Source organism: Carassius carassius, chromosome 47 (genome assembly GCF_963082965.1).
Source record: "Carassius carassius chromosome 47, fCarCar2.1, whole genome shotgun sequence".
NCBI lineage: Eukaryota > Metazoa > Chordata > Actinopteri > Cypriniformes > Cyprinidae > Carassius > Carassius carassius.
In genome coordinates, this window is record NC_081801.1 from 2,540,001 (window position 1) to 2,564,660 (window position 24,660).

Genomic DNA, 24,660 nt, shown 5'->3' on the forward strand with positions numbered 1-24,660 from the left:
ATTGGCTGCCAAAGAAAGGGCTGCACAATAAAAATAAAAATAATGATATGATTGCAATTCTTAAATCATAAACGCTGTGGTTGTGAAACAGAATATTTTTATTATATAATTTTGTATTATTCTTTTTTAAACGTATGACAACATAAAAATAATAACATATTTTTGTATAATATTTTATTTAATAAATTATAATTTTCATATATTATATTAATTAGTTATATTATTTATTTATCAAATATTATATGTAATATATATATATATATATATATATATATATATATATGTGTGTGTGTGTGTGTATATATTATATATTATATAATGCTACACAATCAGACAAAAATTGCCAAATTGTACAGCCCTTTTAAAAATATAAAACAATCACAATTACAACTTTATGAAAAAAATAACTTTTCTTTTTACCAAATTGTGCAAGATTTCACTGAATAAATATATGCACCATGAATATGTATATCTGAATATGTATTATTTTTGTTTAATATATTATTGGTAATAATAATTATCATCATTAGATTTTATTTATTATTATTATTATACAGATATATAATCGCAAAGAAATCTCTTTTCTTCACATAAAATACATTTTTAATCGCAACTGAAATTTTTATCAAAGAATCACAATTTTTGTGCAAATTGTGCAGCCCTAGTCAAAGAGAACTCTTTTGGTCTAACTGTACTTGTCAATGGTGCCACCCATATAATAGACCATTGGGAAGCAGGATATGGCCTCAAGGAAGTGGTCATCAGGTCTGCAGGAAGTAGAAATACATTATTAGTACTAATGAAACTCACTTGAAGTGAATGTGTGTGTGTGTGTGTGTGTGTGCTTACAGGTTGTCTAACAGCAGGACTATAGGGTTGAGCTCCCTTCTGGGTCTGTAATAAGCTCTTAAAGGCACTATGAAGTTGTAAAGGCCATTTCCAGGCGTCTCAGCAGAAACAATGATCAGCTTGTTTTTGAAGCCGTACGCTTTTGCATCTTCAAAGGAAACATGCTCACAGCTCTAGAGGAGCAAATATAGACATATATGATATGAAGTTGTGGTCCAGTGCAATGCATCTTACGCAAATGCATTGCAACAATGCATTTGCGTAATACAACATTTACAACATTTGGATGAAATTTGTACCACATGGAGGCTGGTGCTCACTTGATCAAGCCGTAAACAGCAGAAATGGGCTTTCTGGGGCAGGAGATGGCAAAGGGTCGGGGAGCTCCCAATGTATGGAGAGTTTGGGGGATATCCTTTCACAAATCTGAGGAAATTAACAGGTTACTTTCATAAAACATCAACATTTACTTCATTGTGCTTCTTCAGTGGAACACAAAAGGGGAAAATTTGATGAATGTGCACATGTTCTGATACAGGGCCGCAATTTTGCCTTATAAAAAAAACATACAGCAATTCAAAATTTGATTTTTGAAAAGAAAAATAAACACTCATGTTGGTTGGGCTGCACAATTGGGCCAAACATTTTGTAATTATATATCAATATGTACAATAAATGAATTATTAATATGTCTATAAAATAATAAAATAAATAATAATTTTAAATATTAAATAATGATTACTCTTATTATACTGTAACATTAGTACTGTACAGTTATTGTACTGTAATATAAAATTATTATTATTAACATTAATAATATGATTATTCATATATTAATATAACTAAATGTATATTAATATTAATTAAATATAACCACTAAAATTAAACTAAATAAGAAAGATAACTATTATTACTCTTGCAGTACTGTAAAGAAAATCATATTTATTTATAATCAATAATTTATAATCAAATTATTATTATTATTATTATTACAAGTAAAAAAATATTAAACAAAAATCAAAAATATTACTATCATATTTACAATACCACTGTAAAATTTCAAAAATAATATTTATGGCTGTCTTAATTTCTTGATTTTTTTAAAACATTACATAATTTCAGTTTTATTTCGATTATTTGTGCAGCCCTAGTCTTAACTGACAGTCGACACATCAGTGGCTGCCAAAACTCATGGTCCAAAAAGCACCATAAAATGACCCTTTTGCCTTTCGGTTTCATAAATCATATTAATAAAAAACCTTATGCACCTACTTTGCTTGTAAAGTTGAGATAAACCACAAAACCCCTTTGAATCTGAATTAGGAGCTAAGAATGAACTCACTCATTAGCTGTTACTTCTTCATCTGAGTGTCCAGCCTCGTCCTCTGATTGGTCACTGAGCAGATCACACGGCAGTAAGAAGGCGGAGTCAGCGAGCTCTAGAACGGGCGCTATGCTTGGACGGTGACTTCCTTTTTCGTTCTCCGGGGGCGGAGCCAGTTTAACGCCGCTCTCAGTGGGACTGGTGTTCTGAAAATCCATAGCAACCGTTCCTAAAAAGAATTAAACGGTTATAAACTGACCTCTGACGACCTCCTGTATCTCTTCTATCCATTCTCTCTCACCCATGCTAGCGATGATGCTATGAACCGGCAGGCCAGACGGGCTATTTAAAATGTCACAGTGGCCCCGCCCCTTTCCCTGATCTTCTTCCTGTCTGCAGATGAAAGCGGAGTTTTCCTCCTTTGTGATGTTGATGTAGTAACAGGTGTCGCTGGCAGACATGATGTGGCGTGGTCCAGGGTTCAACAAGATGCTTTTGTTATCTTCTCTCTTCACGCCAATCAGACACACGCCATATCTACACATACACACAAACAAATCAAAATAGAGAGAACAAGTGTAAACACATAGGGCTGTCGCGGTTACGAAATTTCCCCTGCGGTTATTATGGGTGGCTCAAAAGCGCGATATGCGGTATTACCGCCGTCTTTTTTTTTTTTTTACATACCTAATTTATCCTGATTTTGCTGCATACAAAGCTTTATCGTTGAGTTATGTAGCATATATTGTTGCTTTTTTAACTGACAGAGACATTTTTGTTTATTGTTAAATGCCAAACAGCAACAAGAACATGCGTTTTCCAATAAAAAAAATTTAAGAAATCAAAGAGTTCTAACACGTATTACACGTATTTGCGCGCGACTTTGGACAGCAGCGGAAATCTAGACTGATTATCGCGTCACCACTGGCCCACCAGGACAGTGGATTCGCGTTGGAGTCGATGCACTCCTCAAGCAGATAGTGTGTGAGCTCGTTATCTGCTGACGCTCTCTTGGGTATGGGCACTGACGCAGAGGTTGTCCGTGACTTCAGCAGGTATGCCTGTTACTTTCACGGCTGTATTTTACAGATTTCGCAAAGGCTTCAGCTACTCCTAACTGTCGGCCTGTCTCAGCTTTTCTTTTTGATGTTGCTCCGCGACCTGATGCTTGAGGGGGCAGCTGCGCTGGATGACAGGGGACACTCTAAAACGCTTAACATGGCTTAATGTACTAAGACAGTGATATTAACAAACCAAACTCACTAAAAATCATACTAATAAAGTATACTATCTATAAAAAAATCAGATGAGCCCTGAATATGAATGCAACTCGTTAAATAACACGTTAAGCCTTTTCCTCCCATAGAAAACCGTTATAAGAAAACGCTTAATGTATTAAGACAGTGATTTTTAAAAACCAAACTCACTAAACATTATACTAATAAAGTATACTATGTACAAAAAAAAAACAAAAACGTGTGAGTCCTGAATATGAATGCAAGTTGTCTAATAACACGTTAAGCCTTATAACGGTTTTCTGTGGGAGGAAAAGGCTTAACGTGTTATTAAACGCGTTGAATTCAGGGATCATCTGATTTTTTTTGTAGATAGTATACTTTATTAATATGATGTTTAGTGAGTTTTGGTCTGTTAATATCACTGTATTAGTACATTAAACCACGTTAAGCATTTTTCACGTTAAACGTTTTAGAATGTCCCGATAACCTCAAATTAGATGTATTGCTGCGTCACAGGAACCTTTTTGCAGCAAATTTTGCATATCGGCTAATCTATATTCGCTGGCTCGCCCTTTTCATTGGGTTGAAAGCCAAAATGTTCCCAAACTGGCGACGTGACATTAGGTTTTGGGACGAGATCGAGCGCCTCCCATCGTTTCAGCCGGCCTATTCAAAACAAACGAAGCACCATAAAGCTACAACGGCTCGTGAGGAAATTACAGTCGGAACCATATTGTATCATTAATTTATTTAACATTAAACGCACAGTGACAAATTGAAAAAACAAGAAGGCCACAGCCTCATAAAAAAAAAAAAAAAAACCTGAACACTGCGGTTGCCGCGGTTTCTGCGGTTGCTATCTTTCTTCTGCGGGTTGCTTGTCAATAGCGCGGTATTACAATATTGCGGTTATCGCGACAGCCCTATAAACACATTTAATATGTTTCAAAATGCATATAAACCTACTTCTTGTGAGCGTGAAAGGCAGCGTAGGTGAAGCTTTTGCTGTTGTAGTCTCTGAAGAACATACTGTCACCCAAACGGATATGATAGACCTCATTACCCGAACATCGGCCGTACATCCTCTGCCACTGCTCTGGAGACTGCTGGCCTTCTCTGAAAAGGATTTAACATGTTACTCAACTATTTTTAAATTACATTTTCATTTGCCAGGTGATTTTATCAAACATAGGTTAAGATATACTAATTGCAGGTTTAACAGAACTTGATTATTTCGAGACGTTTGGGGCTGGTAACATTTTTGTTTTGTTTTTAAAGGAAGACTCTTAAGCTCACCGACACTGCGTTTATGTCATGAAAAATACAGTAAAACTGGTAATATTGTGAAATATTTTTAGCTTTTTAAACAAGTCATTTTCTATTTGAATATATTGTAAAATGTAATTTATTCCTGTGATGCACAGCTTCATTTTCAACATCATTACTCCAGACTTCAGTGTCACATGATCCTTCGGTAGTCATTATAAGTCTAAATATTTTTTTTAACAATATAAATGTCTTTACTGTCACTTTTGATCAATTTAATGCACAATGCTGAATAAAAGTATGAATTTCTTTAACTATCTTTAGTTTCAAGATAGTGTTAAAAAAACAGGGTATTACCAGAAAAGTTATAAAATTAAGTAAACAAGTTCTTAAAACAAAGCTCAATTTATTTAGTAAATAAAATTAAACAAATATAATAAAAAATACCAAAACAATTCGGACAATAAAAAGATGTGCTGAAAAACAAGGTGATGGCTAAAGGTGTGTTTGGGAAACCTGTCTGAAAACAGTCAATATTCTTAGCACGGTAGCGCAGAAATAACACACTTTACTTTTAAGAGCGTTTAAAGAGTCGCGACTCACTGTCCGCGAGATGTGTGGACCAGTAAAGTGATCAGTGTAGAGGTGGCTGGACACAGACAGTTCAGAGCCAACATGGCGTATTTGAACTCTTCTTCACACACTACATGATCTACAGGAAGAAACAGGCATTCTGCTCAGAGCCAAGATGGCTGACGGTTACAAACATGAGTCATCCAAGGGCTTCAAATGATACAGAGAATGATAGCAAGTAGAAAACAAATACATAATGCAGAAACATATTCAAACCATTATGTGGAAATAACGGCAAATTAGTACCTGCGAACTTAACATGGAATTTGTTTTCGGGTTTGAGAATCTGGACGTAAAGAGGGCAGTTCGGAGCGAAGTCTTTCACAGCCCAAGCCCTCAGAATAGTCTGGTGATCCTGTCAATAAATCAATACCAGTCCATATCGGTTTATTACCTCTGTATATAAATTTGATAAACCGACTGGATTGAATGCATAAAACAAATGATAACATCTGACTGTACAGTAATATTGTTAAATTAGTTATTTTATCTATTTAGTTATTGTAGATTATGTTGTGTTCTTTCTTTCTGCATCTTTCTTTTCTGTTTTATTTGTGTATTGGATTGTTTAATTGTATATTCTGCTTGTGATAATTTGTAAAAATCAATACAAATATTGTAACACATGACAGATAAATTATTATAGTAAAAATTATCGAATAATATAGGTATTCTAGTTATAATCTGTATGACATCTTACTTATACATATGACTGATAAATAAAAGGTTAGTGATTTACGTGAACACTCACTGCTGCCATGCGATCAGCTTCATTCCTGCTGCTAAGAATGAAACATGCTTCTGCATCATCCATCCTGCAGAACAAAAGCGACCAATCACAGAAGCCAAAAAGCTGTCATTCAAACAATCAGAAAACTGAAAAAACGTGAGATCAATTCTATGAAAAACCAATGAGACTGTATGTAAATCCATGTATGTATAGGCATGCTGTGCTGTGATTGGTCAGTGAGGCTGTCACTCACTTGGCTCTGAGTAAATCCTGGTTTTTGAGGGCAGAGCCTTGAAGGTAGATGACCCTCTGTGACCACAGCGGGATTTGCAAAATCCTCCTCACCTGGACGTCCATCTCACATGGACACAAGATGACCACGTAATAATCCTAAACATGCACAAACACAACACGCAGTCAAACTAGAACGAGATACAGTAAACATCAAACAAATTGGATAAAAAAAAAGACATTCTGAACTGATTAAATATTCATAGAAGGACAGAATACACACCTGTGTGTGGGGGTGAGCGTAGAATTCGTTGAGAAAGTCCATGAGCAGGTCGATTTTGAGAGTACTGACACATAAGACCACATGTCTCTCTGTCTGTGCTCTATGTCTGCTGTAGTTTCCTCCAGATTTCTGCCTTTCCATCCACAGATAGATCAACTCCTCAAACTACAGCCAGAGAAGAATAAAAAGACACATGATAAAGACAAAAAATATTTCGAAAGATCACTGGCATAGCCAAATTAGCATTTGAGTAGACAGACAGTAAAAAATAAATAAAGACAGCAAATAAAACCATTTTAATTAATTAAAAAAATATAAACACAATAAAAAAGAAAAAGAAAATAATCTTGATGATAAAATGGCATGTGCTAAAAAGAGAATAAAAAATGTAACTTTTAATGTAAAATACATTTATTTATTAATAAAAAATTTAATTAAACTAAACAAATGAAAAAATGTAAAAAATAATTTTAACAATAAAATGACAATACTGACTTTAGAAATCACTAGTAACATGAAATTGGTGAATGGATTGGTTTGCAAATACTTGTTCTTATGAAACTACAGAAGATTTACTTGTTTTGTTTTTAAAACGTGAAAAAAAAAAACTCTTGCAAAGACCATTGGCTGTTTTAATAGTCAAGTCAGTATTTTAGTTGCCATAGAGAACATACAAAAAAGTAAAAAAAATAAAAAATAAAAAAGTGTACAAAAATTCCATTATCAGTAAAAAATACTATTACAATTAAATCAATAAATACTTAGATCATTTGCTGTATTTTAATAAAAAAAAGAAATACAAACAAAATACAATTTAAAAACAATAAAAATTAATAAACAATAAAATTACTTTTTATCTTGAAAAAGTCTCTAGTAACAGGGTTGCAAATACTTTTTATTCTGAAACTATAGAAGTTTTTATTTCTTGTTTGGATTCGAAAAATGAGGGTGAGTGGATTTAAATAGTGTTTAATTACCATTGTTCTGATAAATGTAAAAAAGAGCTTGATTCCTCTGACCTGTAGAGGCAGCACCACCAGAGCCACGCAGATCATCACCACCACCAGCAGCTGAGACGGCCAGATCTGTGGAGTCACATCACCGAAGCCCACCGTAGAGAAGGTCACGATGCAAAAATACAAAGCGTTAAAGAGAGACAGACTCTTCTTCCCAGCACGCTCTAAATGCTGGATACCACAAGTGCTGAAAGAGACAGAAAGACTTTAGTGTGGGAGAAGAAGAAGAAGCACATGTGATAAGCAGAGTAAATTTTGTAAATAAAATATATCTAAAAAAATAAAAGGTGTAGTCTTTAATAATAATAAAAAAAAATGGTGTGTTGGTGTGTTGAAAAGAAGCCGTAAATATTTTTTTTTAACTTTGAATAAAATTGTTTTTAAATATTAATAAGAAAAATACAATTAAATATATATTTTTAAAATAACAAAAAATTCTCTCGACAATAAAATAATTAGCTGAAAGAGATATTTTAATATTTAATTTCACATATTAATAAACAAAATTAAATTAAAAATGATTTACAATAGATAAAAGCACAATTGTTAATAAAAATAACAAATTCAGTTCAGTGTAATCAAACAAATAAGAAAATAAAAAATACTATAAAATATGTGCTGAGACAGTAAATATAAAACTAAATTTCTAATAATAAAAAAATACAATTACATTTAAAATACAATAATAACACAATAAAAAGGCATGTTCTGAAAAAGACAGCAAATAAAAATAATAATACATTTATAATAAAAAATAACAACCACGTTTGATCAAAAAGTCTCCAGTAACATGAACTGGTGAATGGAGACGTTTGCAAATATTTTGTTTTCTAAAACTAAAGCATCTTTATTTCTTGTTTGGATTTTAAACATGAAGTAAATGAGATTTAAACATGTTTAATAACCATGTTTTAAATTCAAAAATGTGCACATTTATTGGCCAGAAATGTAAAGATTATCATGATATAATTTTTTGGATATATCGCCCAACCGTAAACCAGATAAAAATGATTCTTACCCGGTGAAAACGAGACATAAGAGAGTGCAGATAAGAATGAGGACCTGGTTGAACATGGCCGAGTGTGTTCTCTGAATGGCCCGGTGCAGATCATTCTGTAACACACACATATTATCTTCTAGTTTCTGTACAGCTCTGCAAAGACGCTGGTGTAGGTTCATTGGGAATGGTTAAAACTCACTATCATGCTCTCCAGAGCACACTTGGCCAGCCAGCAGTTGAGAAACACAGGGATAAACAGGTTTCTGAGAGGAGGCCAGAAGATCTGACACAGAGGAAGAAAGAGTCAAAGGGATCAGACTGTATTATCAGATGTAGTTTGGGATTTCGCTCTGAAGATGCTTCTTACCGTTATGATGAAAGGAACAGTATTTAGCATCTCCAACAGGAAAGACACTTGAAATATCTGCTCCCATATATTACCCTGAAAAAACAGATGCACTCAGAAACAATCTGTCTGGAACTTCAGCAACCAGAAGTTGTGGTTTCACAGTGCTGTGCCAAACAAACAGCAGCAACTAGTCACTTAGTCTCAGATTCAGAACCAACTGAAAAACGTTCACACATAGCACATATGCACAAACTCACCTTGTAGCTGAGGTACATTAGCAGCATGGCTTCCATGAAACTGATGGATGCTACAATCACCTGAGAAAAAAAAATGTGCAAAATAAGTAGAGCAAATGCTTTATAATGTGAAACACTACAGGGGGGCGCCACCTTCTGGTAAAAATGGTGAAAATGCAACAAAAAACTTGTATAATGACACCTTTAACAAACCAATAGCAAATGTTGTCATGAAAATGTAACCTATTAAATGTATTCTACAAATAATTTAATAGCATTATATATGAAGGTTCTATAAAATGTGTGTTTTATTATAATTTGTAGGCTTTGTTTTGGGTGTTATTAAACAGTACTTTTTTAGACAGTAAATTTGGTCAATTAAGTATCACTCTCCTTGTTGTATTATACTTGCATACATATATATAAATTCATTAACTTCATTAAAATGAACCTATACTATAAAACTGACCCGAGATCAGTTAAAAACAATTAGACACTCATTCGTGGGTTCACTAGATATTTTTTTGAAAGTAGAAATAAAGATTATTAGAGGATTTTATCGTTTCTCAAAACAATTTTTTTTCAGTGTAGTGGCTGGAAATATTTTGGAAGCAAAGCCTTGTTTGCTCAAATCACAAAACCAGTTAGTTTGATTCTGAACCACTGATTCAAAAGTAAAGATTCATAAATGTTCCATAGCTTCACGAAGCAGTGTTTTAAAGGCTAAATGATTACATTTAAATATAAATGGTAATGCTTTACAATAAGGCCTCATTTGTTAACATTAGTTAATGCATTAAATAAAATAAACTAACAATGAACTTTATATATATTTACAGCATTTATTAAACTTAGTTAATGTTAGTTAATAAAAATGTTCATGTTAGTTCACAGAGCATAACTAATCTAAACGGACAACTTTTGATTTTAAATCATGTATAAGTAAATGTTGGATTTAACATAAACTAAGATTAATAAATGCCGTATAAGTATTGTTAATATTAACCAACATGATTAACTAATATTATCAAATGAAACCTTATTGTAAAGTGTAAAATGTTTGCTTTTCTTTGGACCCACCTGAATGGCCCAAACTGGTATTTTTCTGTCTACCCAGAATATCAGCTCCCTGCGAGAAAGAAACAGATTGGAGTGAATAAATGAAAAGTATGAAATCATCCCTGAATCACATCTGCATAACCGAGAATAAACCGCAGTTTGATGCTGATGGTTTGTCTCACCAGTTGATCTCGTTGGTCTGCGTGGTGCTGTTGCAGTTGATGCTATAGAGAGAGGAGGTGTGGGTCGCTTACTGTGACACATCAATCTATAGGGGAATTTACTGCAGCATATGAAATGATTCACTATCTTTCTTTGAATATTAAAAATATTCTCTAATACCAGCACAAATGAGTCACGGTAATCATGCTCTATATGCCATTTACACTCACAAACATTAAAGGGATATTTCATCCAAAAAAATAAAATTTGCTGTAAACTACTCAGCCTCAGGCCATCCGAGATCGGGGGTGAATTTTATCTTCAGTAGAACACTTAAGAAGAGTTTTAGCTAAAACTGTGGTCCTTGGTGATTTCTAAGATGTAAAATCAATGGCTGCTCTCACTTGAGAGTCAAAAAAGCATATGCAAGACAAAAAAAGAAGGTAATATGTTGTAAATGATGTTTAATTTCTTGCACAGTCTGATCGTTTCACTTCATAAGACCTCAGTATATCACTAGGAGCCATGGGCATTCATTTTGCCTTGTCTGTATTTTCCTCTCAAGTTGCCATGAATTCCCAAGGACAAAAAACTCAGCAGTCCCATACAATATTATCGATACTTGCACATATATATTTTATTAACAAAGTTTGGTCCTATGATCTTCATCAGGTATACAAAAAGTATTCAGGCACAACCTCAGTTAAAACAACAAATGACCAATCACTGCAATGATACATCATTACCAATCACAATCAATGATGCAACACATTATTATATTAGAAACATCCTGTAGAATGGTTATTATATACATAACTTCTTAAAATATATATTTTTAATTAATCAGCTTAATTTGGGACAAAAATAGTGCCCAATTCAGTGACACTCACTTGAAGCTAAAAATCTTTATCAAAACTGAAGTAATTATATTTCACCAAGGACCACCATTTCAGAGAAAAATCTTATTTACTGTTCTAATGAAGAAAAATGGCACCAACATTTTGAATGGCCTAAGGGTGAGTAAAAACAGCATTTTTTTTTGTTGTTTTTGGGTGAACTGTCCCTTTAAGACAACAGTTCTTACCATGTGTGGTGGAGCTGAGCTGGATTATCTGTCATGACTCGTACGATGTAAAGAACACACGTCAAAAGCTTCAGACAGAAGTTAAATATTCGGATCCTTAAACCTGGAGGTGAAAGGTCAGGGCATTAACAGGCCATAAAATTGAAATACAGATAACAGGTTAAAACTTACGATTAAATGTCGAAAGTCCAGGCTGACTTACTGGATCTTTGGTTTTTGATGAAGAAAAGTTTGAGTCTCTCTTTAAACGTGTTCTCATCCACATAAAACTCCACATGGACCCTGCAAGAAAAAAAAGCATGTGTCCAATATCCTCAAATACAGCACCATTTCCATCCCATGTGTTCAAAATAACCAAGTATCAGTAATAAAATAATAAAGAATTGCTGCACTGGGGAAGCCTACATAATAATTACTTGTGCCTCAGAGCATGCAGATGAATGCTGCGATAAACGCTTCTGACGAAACAAATGACAAACGTTGTTTTCCTCTCGTGTATAGAGGTGAATGCCTGATGTTTGAGAATGCATTTGTGCGAAAAAATCCAGTTATCCAATCATATGATCTGCTGAGGCAAAGACACCTGAGTTTTTGTGTATGTTTCCTTACCAGATAAAAAAAAAAAAGCACAACAAAACATGAGGTTCAACCAAATGTACTGGCAATATATAGACAGACAAATGGAGAGAAAATAAAAGTGGGAGAATGAATTCTTGCTTTATCATGAAAGCTTTACAAGTGAAGGTGGATCTGCCGGGAGTGCTGCCTTATACAGTCAGTGCGGGTGAAAGTGTGTATTCGTGCACGTGGGTAGTTAAAACACTTTAAGAAAGTTGACAAGTCCTGTGGTGTGACATGCTAAACTGAATTTCACAGTTATTATCATGCAAGCATAATACTAGTACTATTTTAAATTAATAAGTAAATGCTAAATCATTATAATGATGAAATATGCACACATTTTAAACTAAAGTCTTGATGCTATTAAAAAGCAGACACATTATGCATCAAACACTTAGTAATGTAAGTGATTACTAGGCATAAATCATGTCATATAATGTCAATAAAATGCTGTCATCACTATATGTGCGATAGGTTTTAGTTTTCCTGTGCATGTAGGTGTAAAACCGATCAGTGATGTTTTGATGCATAAAGACTCTTTTTATTCTTTCCAGCACCATGTTTTACTCTGTTTACATAGTTCAGCACTAAGAGCAATTCTCTACATTACAGTCCCAGACATCTTTACTGGAGATGCGATGTGTCTGCCAGTTCCCATGGAGACCACAGGAGCGGTGGTTTTATTTTACTGTCATAAAGTCATCAACATGATGTTGACGAAGCCATCAACATTACGACCCCTGGCCAATGTCATGTAAAAAAAAAAATTCAAATGTTTCTGCAAGAAAATACATGGGTGATTGTCTTTGGAAACCATGACAAATAATTAACCTTAGGAAGAATACAAAAAAACTTTGACAACTAAAAAGTGCAGCACTCATCAGCACCTGGAATCCACTACAGTGTTCCAGATTCAGGAAAACAGCAAATAGACTCAGTGAATGTTTCCACCTATTCAAACACGCACAGACTGCAGTGACTCTTAGAGACGTCGTAACCTACCTCTGCCCGGCATCGCTACCAAAAGAGTCCAACCTCCAGTTTACCAGAGCCGGGTTAACCCAGGATGGCACTGCATTCTTCTCTTCCATAACAGAGAAATCCCAGGGGCTTTCTAGACGAGGATGTGCGGAGATCTGAGCTGAGAGGATTGTTATGGAAGTACATAATCTATAGAGGCACAGATCAAAATAACCCACCCACACGGTCTTGATTGCAGACACACAAGCGTGTGCTTCACTGCCAGAGTTCTGCTTGGTCTTTCTCTGTCGTGTATGTCTCTGCATTAGAATTTCAATGCACTTTAATTGTTTATTAGTTTCACTAGCATCTCTTTGTTGAATACATGCAGAAGTTGGATGTTTTTGACATGCATAACAGCAGTGGCAAACCTACCGTTACCTGCATTCTGTTAATGCATAAAGCTTATTAAACATATATGTCACACAAGTGTATGTAGAGTTACCACAACCTGTTTACAAATAGAACTTTGAATGAAGGAGCAATCAAAACCAAAAGACAATTTAAATGTCAGTCAAATGAGCAATTCTTTGGCTTATTCCCCCTGTCCACCTTTCCGCAGTGCCCACCCTTTCTCTCCCTCCTGTTCTCAGGAAATTACAGATAATAACCTGCACAAGAGGCTATTTCAGTCGATCTGGAGAGATGTGGACGTGTGCCCACACACACACACACACACATGCACGGTAATACTTTTTTTCTTAACATTCAAGGTTTGCCAGAATCAGATAGCCAAGGAAATACTTTGATGTTCTCTTGTTCAGCAGTTAAAAAACATGCAAACATGAGTAGGTTTTTATATTTTCTGTGGTGTATGCTGACGCAAAACTCCCCACCATGATCTTAGAACATTGCATACTATTGCTTACTTTACATGCAATACAAACACTCTTGGTGTGTCTGAAATCATATACTGTCTGAGCAGGTGCTACATTTGATTTTGAATTTATTTTGCAACCATTTTATATAGTATGAATATGGCTAATATGAATCAAATCGCAATGTTGATGACAGCCATTCACAAGTACTCTCCAGTGGGTGGCCTCATAGTAAGTGTCCATCGAATGCGCACTTAGATTTTTGATTGTATCTTCTGGTCTTTTGGATGTAATTCTGACTGATGGCCTTCATTAACTCAGTCAGGTATGACGTTGCAGGTGAAATAATGGTAAATAATAATTAATAATGGTAATAAACAGTGCTGGGGAGATTACTAACTATGTATATAGGTGGTACCTGTCATCATGAAATGTCTGGTTTTCTAGCAACAGGTCTCGGAACCGGAAGTAGGTTTGAAGGGATGGAACCACAGATGCTCCAGCAGTCATCTCGAGGTCCTTGACATTTAAGACCACCCATCTGCCCCCAAGTCTTGGACTAACACTAAGAGAAAAGATACAGAAAAAAATCTTTTAAAGAAAAGCCTGTGACGTTTTGAGGGTATAATAAAATAAATATATTTAAAAAACTGCATTATCAACGACCAATATAAAAATGTACAACACGTATTGTTACTCTAAAGCGTTCTCACAGGGAATTTTCAGAGTAAAAATAAATAAATAAATAAAGTGAAAATGACAAAGATTTTAAAATTATGATAAATGAAGTGTCTACTAAATTCAAACTTGGTTCTGAGGAGTGAGGACCTCTGTGCGCGCTCTTCACCTCAGGCGCGCGGTGCGCTCATCTTTTCATGGAAACTTTTCATGGAAACGTCACTGCCACTGTATCTTCCTCACAGAGCTTCAGGCTTCGCGCGCTTTACAATTTGAAAAAAAATCCGTTATTCAGTCACCGGTCAAAGCGTCCGCATCAAGTAGACAGATACAAACTTTCTGATCTTAAAGTATGATATCCAAATAACGCGGTGAGAAAATATCAAAGACTAGTATGAAAAAATCAGCGGACCTGACATCCAATCAAGCTTCACTTTGACTTTCTATGATTTTTTAAATAAAGGACGTGGCGCGCGCACCTGAGTCTCTTAACTTCTAAAAGACAGGTAAGATCATCGTGGCATTTTAAAGCGGCAGACACAGCGCCGTGTGCTGGACAGCCTTGAACAGCATCTTATTCATCATGAATAATAACTATTACTATACATGGATTTCTCGGCGACGTCATCACTGCTTGCGCACGTAACCAAGAGGCAAAAGACCCGCGCTCTTCGTACCGGAGTAAATGGTTTAGGTGGTGGTGTTGTCGCTAGTCAAAATGCCAAGGAGTTGTTGCGTTGTTAATTGTACCAACCGAGCCAGTGCTGGGTGTCGGATGTTCAACGTGCCACAGTATGTCCGGATTTTGATTCCTAAACAGTTGGACGTTTTACATAATGTTATATTAATAATATATTAATATGAAACACAAACAAACAGATCCAACTCTGAATTTGCAATTTATTATTGAGTCAACAAGAAATTACAAACAATGCGAAATCTACGTTAATTACAATGTTCTTTTACTGAACTCGGCAAAACAGATGGTTTTCTGCCTCCTGGATGCGCGCGCATCCGGTATTGTTTGTATACAAGAAACCCGAGTATGTAGAAAGACATAAAGAGTCTCTTTAGTTGCCAAGGCTACATCTATTCACAGTTACATAGCAACAGAGTTTTAGACTTCATTTCTTAGAAAAGCCTACGAAAAGACTACAGCATTGAATGATGTTTATCGGGACAGGGTTTCCATAATCATGGGAATTTTTTAAATTGTGATTCCCATGACAATTATAGTTAATATAATTTAACCTAATATATTTAATTGACCAATAATTGCTCTCTGAAAACTGGTCAAATTAATTTCTGAACAGAAAAAGTTCCAAACAGTACCACTGTACTGCCATATTTGTTTTCTTACTCAGAAAACAATGGCATTGAATGGTTACTTAACACATTCATACAGCCTACCATTGCTGTTATAAAATACCATAGTATTAACATCTCCTCTAAAACTGAATAACATAGTACAAATGTACTATGTTATAATTTGTACTATGTACTATGTACAAATCAGTACGTTTTTGTGATTATCAAGAAATTATACAGTTTAATTTAATTTCACTTAACTGATTATTATGTAAATTATTTGTGTACTTCAATCAATACATTTCACACAGCCTTAACCAGAGCCAGATTTCCACCTGGATGCTTGGACTGCTAAAATGTCTACAAAACTATAATTTTTTTTACTTTTATGCCATGAAGAGTAAATAATGACAGAATTGTTGTTTTTGATAGAACCATTCCTTTCAACTGCTAACATACCGCCATATTTAAATGGATCGTTTACCCCAAAAATTAATTCTGTCATCATTACTCACTCTTATACGGAGCCCCTAAAGTTGTTCCAAAAGTTGTTTCTTTCTTCTGAGGAACATAAAAGACAATTTTTTTAGAGCACAGACCCCTGGGTCATCACCGTGATGGAGCATCTGTGCGGTCATTTTCCACTCGTTATACAGAACTGCTAAACTGGACAGGATGGGTCATCTTTACTCCAGCCTCCAATTACTCCAAAAAACTATACTGTTTACATTTATAGCTTCTAGTGGCACCTGACCAAGCTTTGTAAAATGTTTAGGCTGGTGAATAAAATTCTGAAAGCCATTGACAAGGAGATTGATATAAATATCTACATATATCATGTCAAAAAGGGTTTGCTTTTTGACAAGACTTTATTCCTCTTGGAGTGACTGTGGTTGTTATGGCATTGACCCTGGGACTGTGCAGGTTGGTATTATTGTTGATGTCCAAGAGGTCCTCATCTTCTTTAAAGGGTTTGATGAACATACACACACATAAAAAAGGAAATTCTGAAAAAGCATTTCCAGACAACACATACGGAAACTCATCACGCATAAAAACACAGTGGGCAAACAAAACACCAATCTGCTCTGCTGTGAACATGCTGTGCAGTAGATTTCAACACTGATGATGGATCAGAAGATTGCTGCATTTCTACTACTGCTTTCACAGGGACTTGAACAAACCCCTAATCAAATCTCGAAGTAAACTTTAGCACATAACTGAATCAAATCGTGCAGTTTGATGAGGAGATATGTGATGATAGAACTTATGGTTTTAAATAAAAAAGGGGACAAATCCCACAGATTTACATGGGATCCAAGGACTGAACCGTATCTAGGGACCAGAATATCAGAGACTTGCGGACTCATAAGGTCATGTTTACAAAGCAGCAGAATATCTTTGTCAGTCCTGCATCTGAGTTTGCATTTTACAGTCAGGCTTCATATGTGTGGTCGCTTAAAGGCAGGGCAGGTGATTTGGTTTAAAAATATTTTTTGCTATCCTGGTTGAAAGTCACTTCACATCCCGTTTGCAATCACTAAGTGGTCTGAATGTATTTATTTATATTGTCTGTGGAACACATAGGACCATGGGCTACGATTTGCATACCTCATCACACCCTGTTTGTGCTGACATGATATGTGACCAGTGCCTTACAGTACGCTATTGCAGACCGAGCAAGTATGGAAGGAGCTATTATTGTAATATTATGCACTTTGTACTGTAATGTTTTCTTGAATGAGAAGTGAGCTAATCGGACAGTCTCTCATTGTGTCTCTGGTTAGCTTGGTCTGCCTTGGGAGGAGGTGTGGCTTTGAAGAGTGATTTGCAGGGAGGGTGGGAACTTATGTTTTCCAAGCTAGATTGCTATTGACAGCCTCTCCAAAATCGCCTACCATACCTTGAAGTTGCAGTCAAATGTGTCCGTCTAACACTTGTTTGGAAAATATCGCAGTGGAATGGAAAACACATTCTGTGTGAAAATATAGTCACAAATCGCAAGTTATCTTTTATGGGAAGGAACAACTTGGGAGTCACATGTGTTAATGCACACTGACTCAATGAACCTACATAGACAACACTCCGAACATAGCAACTCCTTAGTAGTGATTACATTTACATTACATTTATTCATTTAGCAGACGCTTTTATCCAAAGCGACTTACAATTGCTATATATGTCAGAGGTCGCACGCCTCTGGAGCAACTAGGGGTTAAGTGTCTTGCTCAGGGACACATTGGTGTCTCACAGTGGATTCGAACCCGGGTCTCTCACGCCAAAGACGTGTGTCTTATCCACTGCGCCAACACCACCCAGTGATCCACTGCTTTGTGAATATTATGTGTGAACCAGTGATTTGAAACCTGCAACAAACTGCCAAAGTCACATGATTTCAGTAAATAAGGCTTTGTTACATCATTAAAGTATTTTTAGTTTTTTTCTATTTGTATAATAAATGAAGGAAATGCAGTAGTTAATTATCTCAAATCGGCCCAATGATTAGCCAAGCAAAAACAAGCCCTTCAAATTAATAAAAGAAAACATATTATATAGACATTTCATTATTCATGTTATTCACAGTATTTGATGATTTATAGATTATAGATTACATTTTCAAGAAAACGTGCATTTGGTCAGTAAGCCGTCCAGTAGGTTCATCTAGTTTTTGTTTTTGTTTGTTTGTTTAAATATATATAAATATATAATTTGAAACCTTACAGAACCATGTCTGGTCCAAACTATATTTCTCAATGAGAACAAACCTTTACCGATCAGTCTTTTTTAATATACACCAGCACAGCTGTGAGTCACACATGTGGGTGTAAATTGAATGCCCTTGACTCTGTCTGCTTTCACTGCTCATTCTTTTCTGATGTTCTGCTCTCACTCTTTCTTCAGAGAAAGTGCAGTGTTTCAGCATGCCAACAGCTCAGAGGTCAGGGGTCGCCTCAATGAAATATATCACCTCTTGTCTACAAACATAGCACCACATCGCACATGTCTGCAGTGTGCACAGAATTCTGTGTTCACGCACACACAAGCTGACAAGAGGAAATAATTGCACTGACAATCAAAACACAATCAAGCCCTGACAATAGGCACTCCTGTCACCCTAAGAACCAATTGCACTGTCTTATAACTTAATACCATGAAACCCCTAGTGCTAAACCAATTCACCACACTGTTTCCCTATGTCGATAATGAAATCATCACCCTGGCAACCAGTGTTGTTACCATGACAACTCAGAGCCGAAACGGTTTCACAACCATTCATCACGGTTTCTGTCAGATATCACACTCAACTGTTGACTTTTAAAACTCATTATTATCAGAGACAAAGACTGATGGGATTGAGGGAATGGTCTATGAGTGTGTCTGAAACAATGCTGTAACTAGTCATAAAATCCCACAATCCTTTTGCCTGGAAGTGAGTTGAGACACTTGTTCTGGAATGTCCTGTTCACTAAATCTCTCTTCATCAAAAGAATACAGTTTAACTAAGTATTACTTATCTACAATCTACAGATTTTTATATATATATATATATATATATATATATAAACCTTTATGGATATTCAGGAAACTATAGAAACTTGTTACTGCCAAGTAATATATTTTTCTTTTTAGTGTGAGGAATTATTTACCAACATAAATAGTGAGTTTATATCTCACAACTACTAGTTATAGACTTGCCATAAGGCTTTTCTTCTCAGAATTGTTAGAAAAGTTTGATTTGTGAGAAAGTATGAATTTTGAGATATAACTCAGAATTGCAAGTTAAAGTCAAAACTGAAAAAAAGAACTGAAAACTGTGAGATAAATGTCAGAATTGTGAAATGAATCACAAACATTTCTTCTTCTTTTTTATCTATGGCAGAAATAAGTTTACATAGGAAATTATTTCCAAAGGAATAAGCTTCCATTCATGGAGGACAATAGTCTAATAAGCACCTTAATTAGAAAATATTATTAAACCCCATTTACAGTTAATATTTTTGTGCTTTGTGTCAAGATTTCTGTAGTATTTTTCTGCAAAATGATCACTTAAATTTTTCCAATACCAGTTTGCTTGTCGAGTGTAAATGTAAAGAAACAGCAAGCAAAGACTGCAAAAGAAATTAACCTCTGTTCCAGGTGATCAAAAAAAGAAAAAGAAAACAGAACATAAAATTACTGTTTGAGATTGTTTTCAATTTATTATATTCATTGTTTTTTTTCATTAGAATCTTTTTTATATGGTTTATGTTATGAATGTGTTTATGAATGTACTCACTTCTCTGAAGTCATGATGTTGCTCTTTTCCTGCTGACAGACTGTGTGTCATTGATTATCTTTATTATCTTGTTCTCTGTAGTACATCGTGTACAAGACAGAGCCTCACTCATCTCGAGGTTTATTTGTGTGTGACTGACAGACAGAGATGTGAAATGCAGGTTAGAGCTGACAGTGAATGATAAACAACATGTAAATGTGATCATAGAGGAGGGAAAATAGCTCTTCTTCTGACAAAATGACCGTTATCGTTTTTTTTTTTTACTTTTACATTTTTAACATTTGATTTGAAACACTAAACATAAAAAAATTACATTAACAAAGATTAATAAATGCTGTTGAAAGATTGTTTTTGTTAGTTCATGTTAACTAGTTAATGTTAATAATGAAAACTTACTGTAAAATGTTACCTCCTGAAGGGAAGAACTTTTTGTTTTCAGAAAATCAATAATACACACAAGCCTATATAGTGCCGAAAGCATGTAAAGTGTAATTTTGTACATCTGAAATTTCTACAACTCATTACTTTCAATCATACTAATAGATCAGAACATAACGGTAAATGTGATATAGGCTGAGGGAAAAATAAGCACATAAGTGTGTGAGTTGCTCTTGAGTAATGTATCCTGACATCATCCATTATTACTGTAGGTGAAGCTGGACATCTTTGCCAAGTGGAGACAGAGCTGTGTTAGGTTACCATTACCTGGCCAGTGTCAGCTTACTGCAGAAACCACGTCCAGGTGAGCAGCACGTACACTAGTTCATGGACCAGAAAACTGAAGAGGAAATTAAACTGATTAGAAGTGAAGAAAGAAAGAAAAAAAGACAGCTTAAAGGGACATCATGAAGGTAAGTAAATATTTGTCCTCAGTTTTTAACATTATTCCTCTCTAGTGGCGTATTTGCAATGTTCTAGAATATTCTGGTCTCCATCCAGCATTTGTTGTGTTTTGGATACTGAACCTCAACATGGACAGATGGTTAACTGCTTAACTAGCACAACCAGCAAGAATTGATTTGATTATTTTGAATTTATTGATTGGAAAATAATAATATAGCAACATATTATATCAGGGATGTTGATACATTATTAATTTTAGTTTTTGATACATATACCCTAAGTATATTGTAAAAGTATAGTACCTGACATAGTATGTCACTATACCAAAAGTAGTCCAGAGAACTAAAAAAATCACTATCTTTACACATAAACACTGATAGCCCTAAAATATTAAAAATAAAAAAAGAATAATATGAAGAATATATAAATAAAAATACATTTACTGAAAGACTGAACTGAAACTCAAAGTATTAAACAAACAAAACCACCCTAGCAACCACCAAGACCATCCTAGAAACACTCTAGCAACCACCCAAAGCATCATAGCAACCAAGTAATAACAATAAAAAACACTGAGACCTAAAATCAGGGTGTAAAGTTTTGCTTGCGCAAACACCACCAACCACTATCCAATATTTCAGTAAAACTACTATTTCAGTCTTTCTACTTCAAAATTTAATATTTAATTTATTTCTCTACTTGTAATTTCTTTGCAATTATTTGTGATATTTACTGGCAACTTCTGAGATGAAACAAAAAGTATCAAAGTAAATCCTACACCAGATTTTTTTCTTCAGTGTAGTTGTTGCTATAATTTGTTGTTCCTCTCTCTCTCTCTCTCAGATCTGTGTGTTCCGGCTGCAGACTCATCAGTGGTGCTTCCTGTTGTGTAACGTCATCTTGTTTCACGCGTTGCTGTTTGGTGGTGACATAGTGGAAGAGTTTCTCCTGCAGGCGTCTCCCGCTGCCTACACCGACCGCTTTGTCCTGGAGGTCCGGGAGCGTGCACGCAAACTGGACCTGACTGAGACCAGGCTCAACACTTCACAGCTCTACCCCATTAACACTGAACCCTGCCTCCATCATCAGGACCTCCTCATCCTCACGCTGGTCCTGAGTTCTCCTGGAAACTCGAGCCAGAGGGAGGCGGTGCGAAACTCCTGGGCCAATCAGACGACAGTGCACCACGTTGCCATGCGGACTTTGTTTTTCCTTGGCCCCTCCACTTTAAGGGTGGAGCTTGAGAGGATGAGAGAGGAGTCTGTACGCTATGGTGACATTGTGCAGTTCGAGGGAGGTGTTTCCAGGGGTGACTGGCAGAGAGGACACTGGGAACAAGTTAAAATGGCATTTCGATGGATCCTACTTTTTTGTCCACAAGCACGATTTATCGTCCTTTCTGAGGATTCTGTGTATTTAAACCTTCCTGCGCTTACATCATACCTTCTAGGACTGAAAATGCATCCTGAAGAACTTTACCTAGGCAGGGTCATCCATCGAGCCCCACCTGAGCGGGACCCTGACAAACCGCATTATCTGCCCTATCAAGTGTACCCTGATAAGTACCTCCCAGACTACTGCTCTGGCCCGGCCTTTCTTCTATCTCAAGATGTTGTAAGGAAAGTTTATGTCGCCGCTGAGGATGTTTCGTTGCCCCTCCCCTCCGACGTTCTGGTTGGCCTGTGTACAAGACGGGCAGGTGTGGTGGCCACTCACAGCGCTCGGTTTTCTGGCGACCGACACATTCGTTATAACCCTTGCTGCTACAACTTCCTATTCAGCTCTGCCAAAATGGGTGTGGGGATGATGGGCGTGGCCTGGCGGGATTTAGGGGCGGAGAAGGGGAGGAGCTGTGGCATGTTGGAGACATATTACAGTTTGGTAGTGTGCAAAACAATGACCTACCTGGATAAACTTTCTTTTCTGAGTAACAACAAATCACAGGGCTAGAACAGTTGGGGATAGTTATGAGTATAAATTCAAATTCAACTGTTCTATTATTTAGTGCATAAAGTGTTTCTGTTACTTTAAAAGGCCTCAAATTTAAAGGGGTGGTTCGCAGTTTTTTTTTTCTTTCTAGGCTTGATTGTGTTTATGGAGTGCAGTCTAACATGTGTTAATGCTTCGTTGAAAAAAAAAACCGAAATATTTTTTACACAATATACCTTTATTCCACACCACTCCGTCCCTTCTCTGAGAAACGCACTGATTATTTCCTGCTTTTATGGGCTTTTTATGGGCGATGGGCTCTGATTGTTTAGCTAGTCCAGTGTGTTGTGTGACTGGATAAACCGTCTCTAGTACACATCTTAATGTCCCGGCTTTTACCTCAGTGGCATGTGCTCCGGTTTTATTGTAAACAACAGCGTTTTTAATATCGCTTATCAGTATATATGTTGTCTCATACTTTTAGATACACTGTTATTTGTAAATGCTACTACTTATGTTAGCTTTTAATGTACAATTTTATCCTGATTAAAGCTTTAATACAGTACGGCAACCGTTCACGCGTCCATGGTTAATGCTTCTCTATGTGAAAATAAGTGTATAATTGGAACAGTGCATTGTTTGAGCTGAGCTGAATGAGAGAGAGAGAGAGAATGAGAGAGAGAGAGATGCAGAGCAGGGGGACGCAAGGAACAGTATAAAGAACCGCTGCTTTAGTACATTGATTTTGAAACTTGTGAATCCATTAGAAGCGTTAGAAGAAAGAATTCATATATGCGATTCATATATGAATATATTTTTATGTGCACCTTTAGTTTTCTCTTGCACTTCTCTAAAGCAGCGCCTCATGGCCTCGCCTCCTTTGCTTCCTCTTCCCGAGGGCAGGGTTTACTTGGGTTTATGTCATGTCACAAACCAGGGAAGTAACTTCTTGTAGTCCCTACCAGCCATTTTTGTAGGCATTAAATCGCCAGAATTTTAAAAGACAATCTCTGTTTGCACTGTACTTTCAGCTTCGTAACTTTGCAGATGTTTTTTATATTCAAACAGCAACATTACACACTTGCGTTAAAAAAGTATGCAATAAATTTATCAAAAGTAACAGTACAGACATTTATAATGTTACTATAGTAACTATTATAATGAATTCTATTTCAAATAAATGTTGTTCTTTTGAACTTTACTCAGCAGCAAATCAGCATATTATTCTGATTTCTGAAGATCATGTGACACTGAAGACTGCAGTAACGATGCTGAAAATACAGATGCGCATTACAGGAATAAACAAAATTTTTACATGTATTTAAATCGATAATATTATCGAATAATTTAAGTGTTTTACTGTATTTTTAATCAAATAAATAAAGCGTTGGAGAACAAAAAGGAATTTTTAAAAAACATTTTTAAAAACTTACTAAAACTATCAGCACATTACAAGTAATTTGGGTTGAAAACTCAGTTTCACATTGACTCTACTGATGATTCATCTGTGTCACACATACAACAGTGTTAGAGAAAAGTGAGAGTGAATTATGTATTCCTTTGTTAGTAGAGAATGTAATGTTTCATAAATCATTAAAAATAAATGAGCATATTACAGGTGATAGATTCACTCTCGTCTCTTTTACTGAATATATTCACAAATAAATGCCAAAGATGATATTATAATTGAGTGTACATTCAAATGTT

At 35.6% G+C, this 24,660-nt stretch overlaps 2 protein-coding genes across 2 annotated transcripts in view; one reads left to right on the plus strand and one right to left on the minus strand.

The window, feature by feature from the left end:
- Window positions 1-14,478, minus strand: part of LOC132130265 (potassium channel subfamily T member 1-like) — a 22,213-nt gene extending 7,735 nt beyond the window's left edge. Inside the window, exons 1-23 of the mRNA XM_059541963.1 lie at window positions 14,338-14,478; window positions 13,654-13,684; window positions 13,084-13,472; window positions 11,663-11,742; window positions 11,461-11,563; window positions 10,397-10,438; window positions 10,236-10,284; window positions 9,177-9,236; window positions 8,938-9,012; window positions 8,770-8,853; window positions 8,589-8,683; window positions 7,574-7,757; window positions 6,555-6,719; window positions 6,294-6,430; window positions 6,062-6,125; window positions 5,557-5,665; window positions 5,281-5,389; window positions 4,378-4,527; window positions 2,475-2,710; window positions 2,192-2,402; window positions 1,170-1,275; window positions 850-1,022; window positions 696-767 (exon numbers count right to left, since the gene is read on the minus strand). Of these exons, the coding sequence (XP_059397946.1) occupies window positions 696-767; window positions 850-1,022; window positions 1,170-1,275; window positions 2,192-2,402; window positions 2,475-2,710; window positions 4,378-4,527; window positions 5,281-5,389; window positions 5,557-5,665; window positions 6,062-6,125; window positions 6,294-6,430; window positions 6,555-6,719; window positions 7,574-7,757; window positions 8,589-8,683; window positions 8,770-8,853; window positions 8,938-9,012; window positions 9,177-9,236; window positions 10,236-10,284; window positions 10,397-10,438; window positions 11,461-11,563; window positions 11,663-11,742; window positions 13,084-13,472; window positions 13,654-13,684; window positions 14,338-14,429 (2,816 nt within the window). The 5' untranslated portion in view covers window positions 14,430-14,478. The remainder of the gene's footprint in view (window positions 1-695; window positions 768-849; window positions 1,023-1,169; window positions 1,276-2,191; window positions 2,403-2,474; window positions 2,711-4,377; window positions 4,528-5,280; window positions 5,390-5,556; window positions 5,666-6,061; window positions 6,126-6,293; window positions 6,431-6,554; window positions 6,720-7,573; window positions 7,758-8,588; window positions 8,684-8,769; window positions 8,854-8,937; window positions 9,013-9,176; window positions 9,237-10,235; window positions 10,285-10,396; window positions 10,439-11,460; window positions 11,564-11,662; window positions 11,743-13,083; window positions 13,473-13,653; window positions 13,685-14,337) is intronic.
- Window positions 14,479-21,026: 6,548 nt separating this feature from the next.
- Window positions 21,027-23,234, plus strand: LOC132130266 (beta-1,3-galactosyltransferase 9). The gene is made up of 2 exons (XM_059541964.1): window positions 21,027-21,032; window positions 21,868-23,234. Exons 1-2 carry the CDS (start codon window positions 21,027-21,029, stop codon window positions 22,972-22,974), a joined length of 1,113 nt encoding a protein of 370 aa, XP_059397947.1. The 3' UTR covers window positions 22,975-23,234.
- Window positions 23,235-24,660: the final 1,426 nt, after the last annotated feature.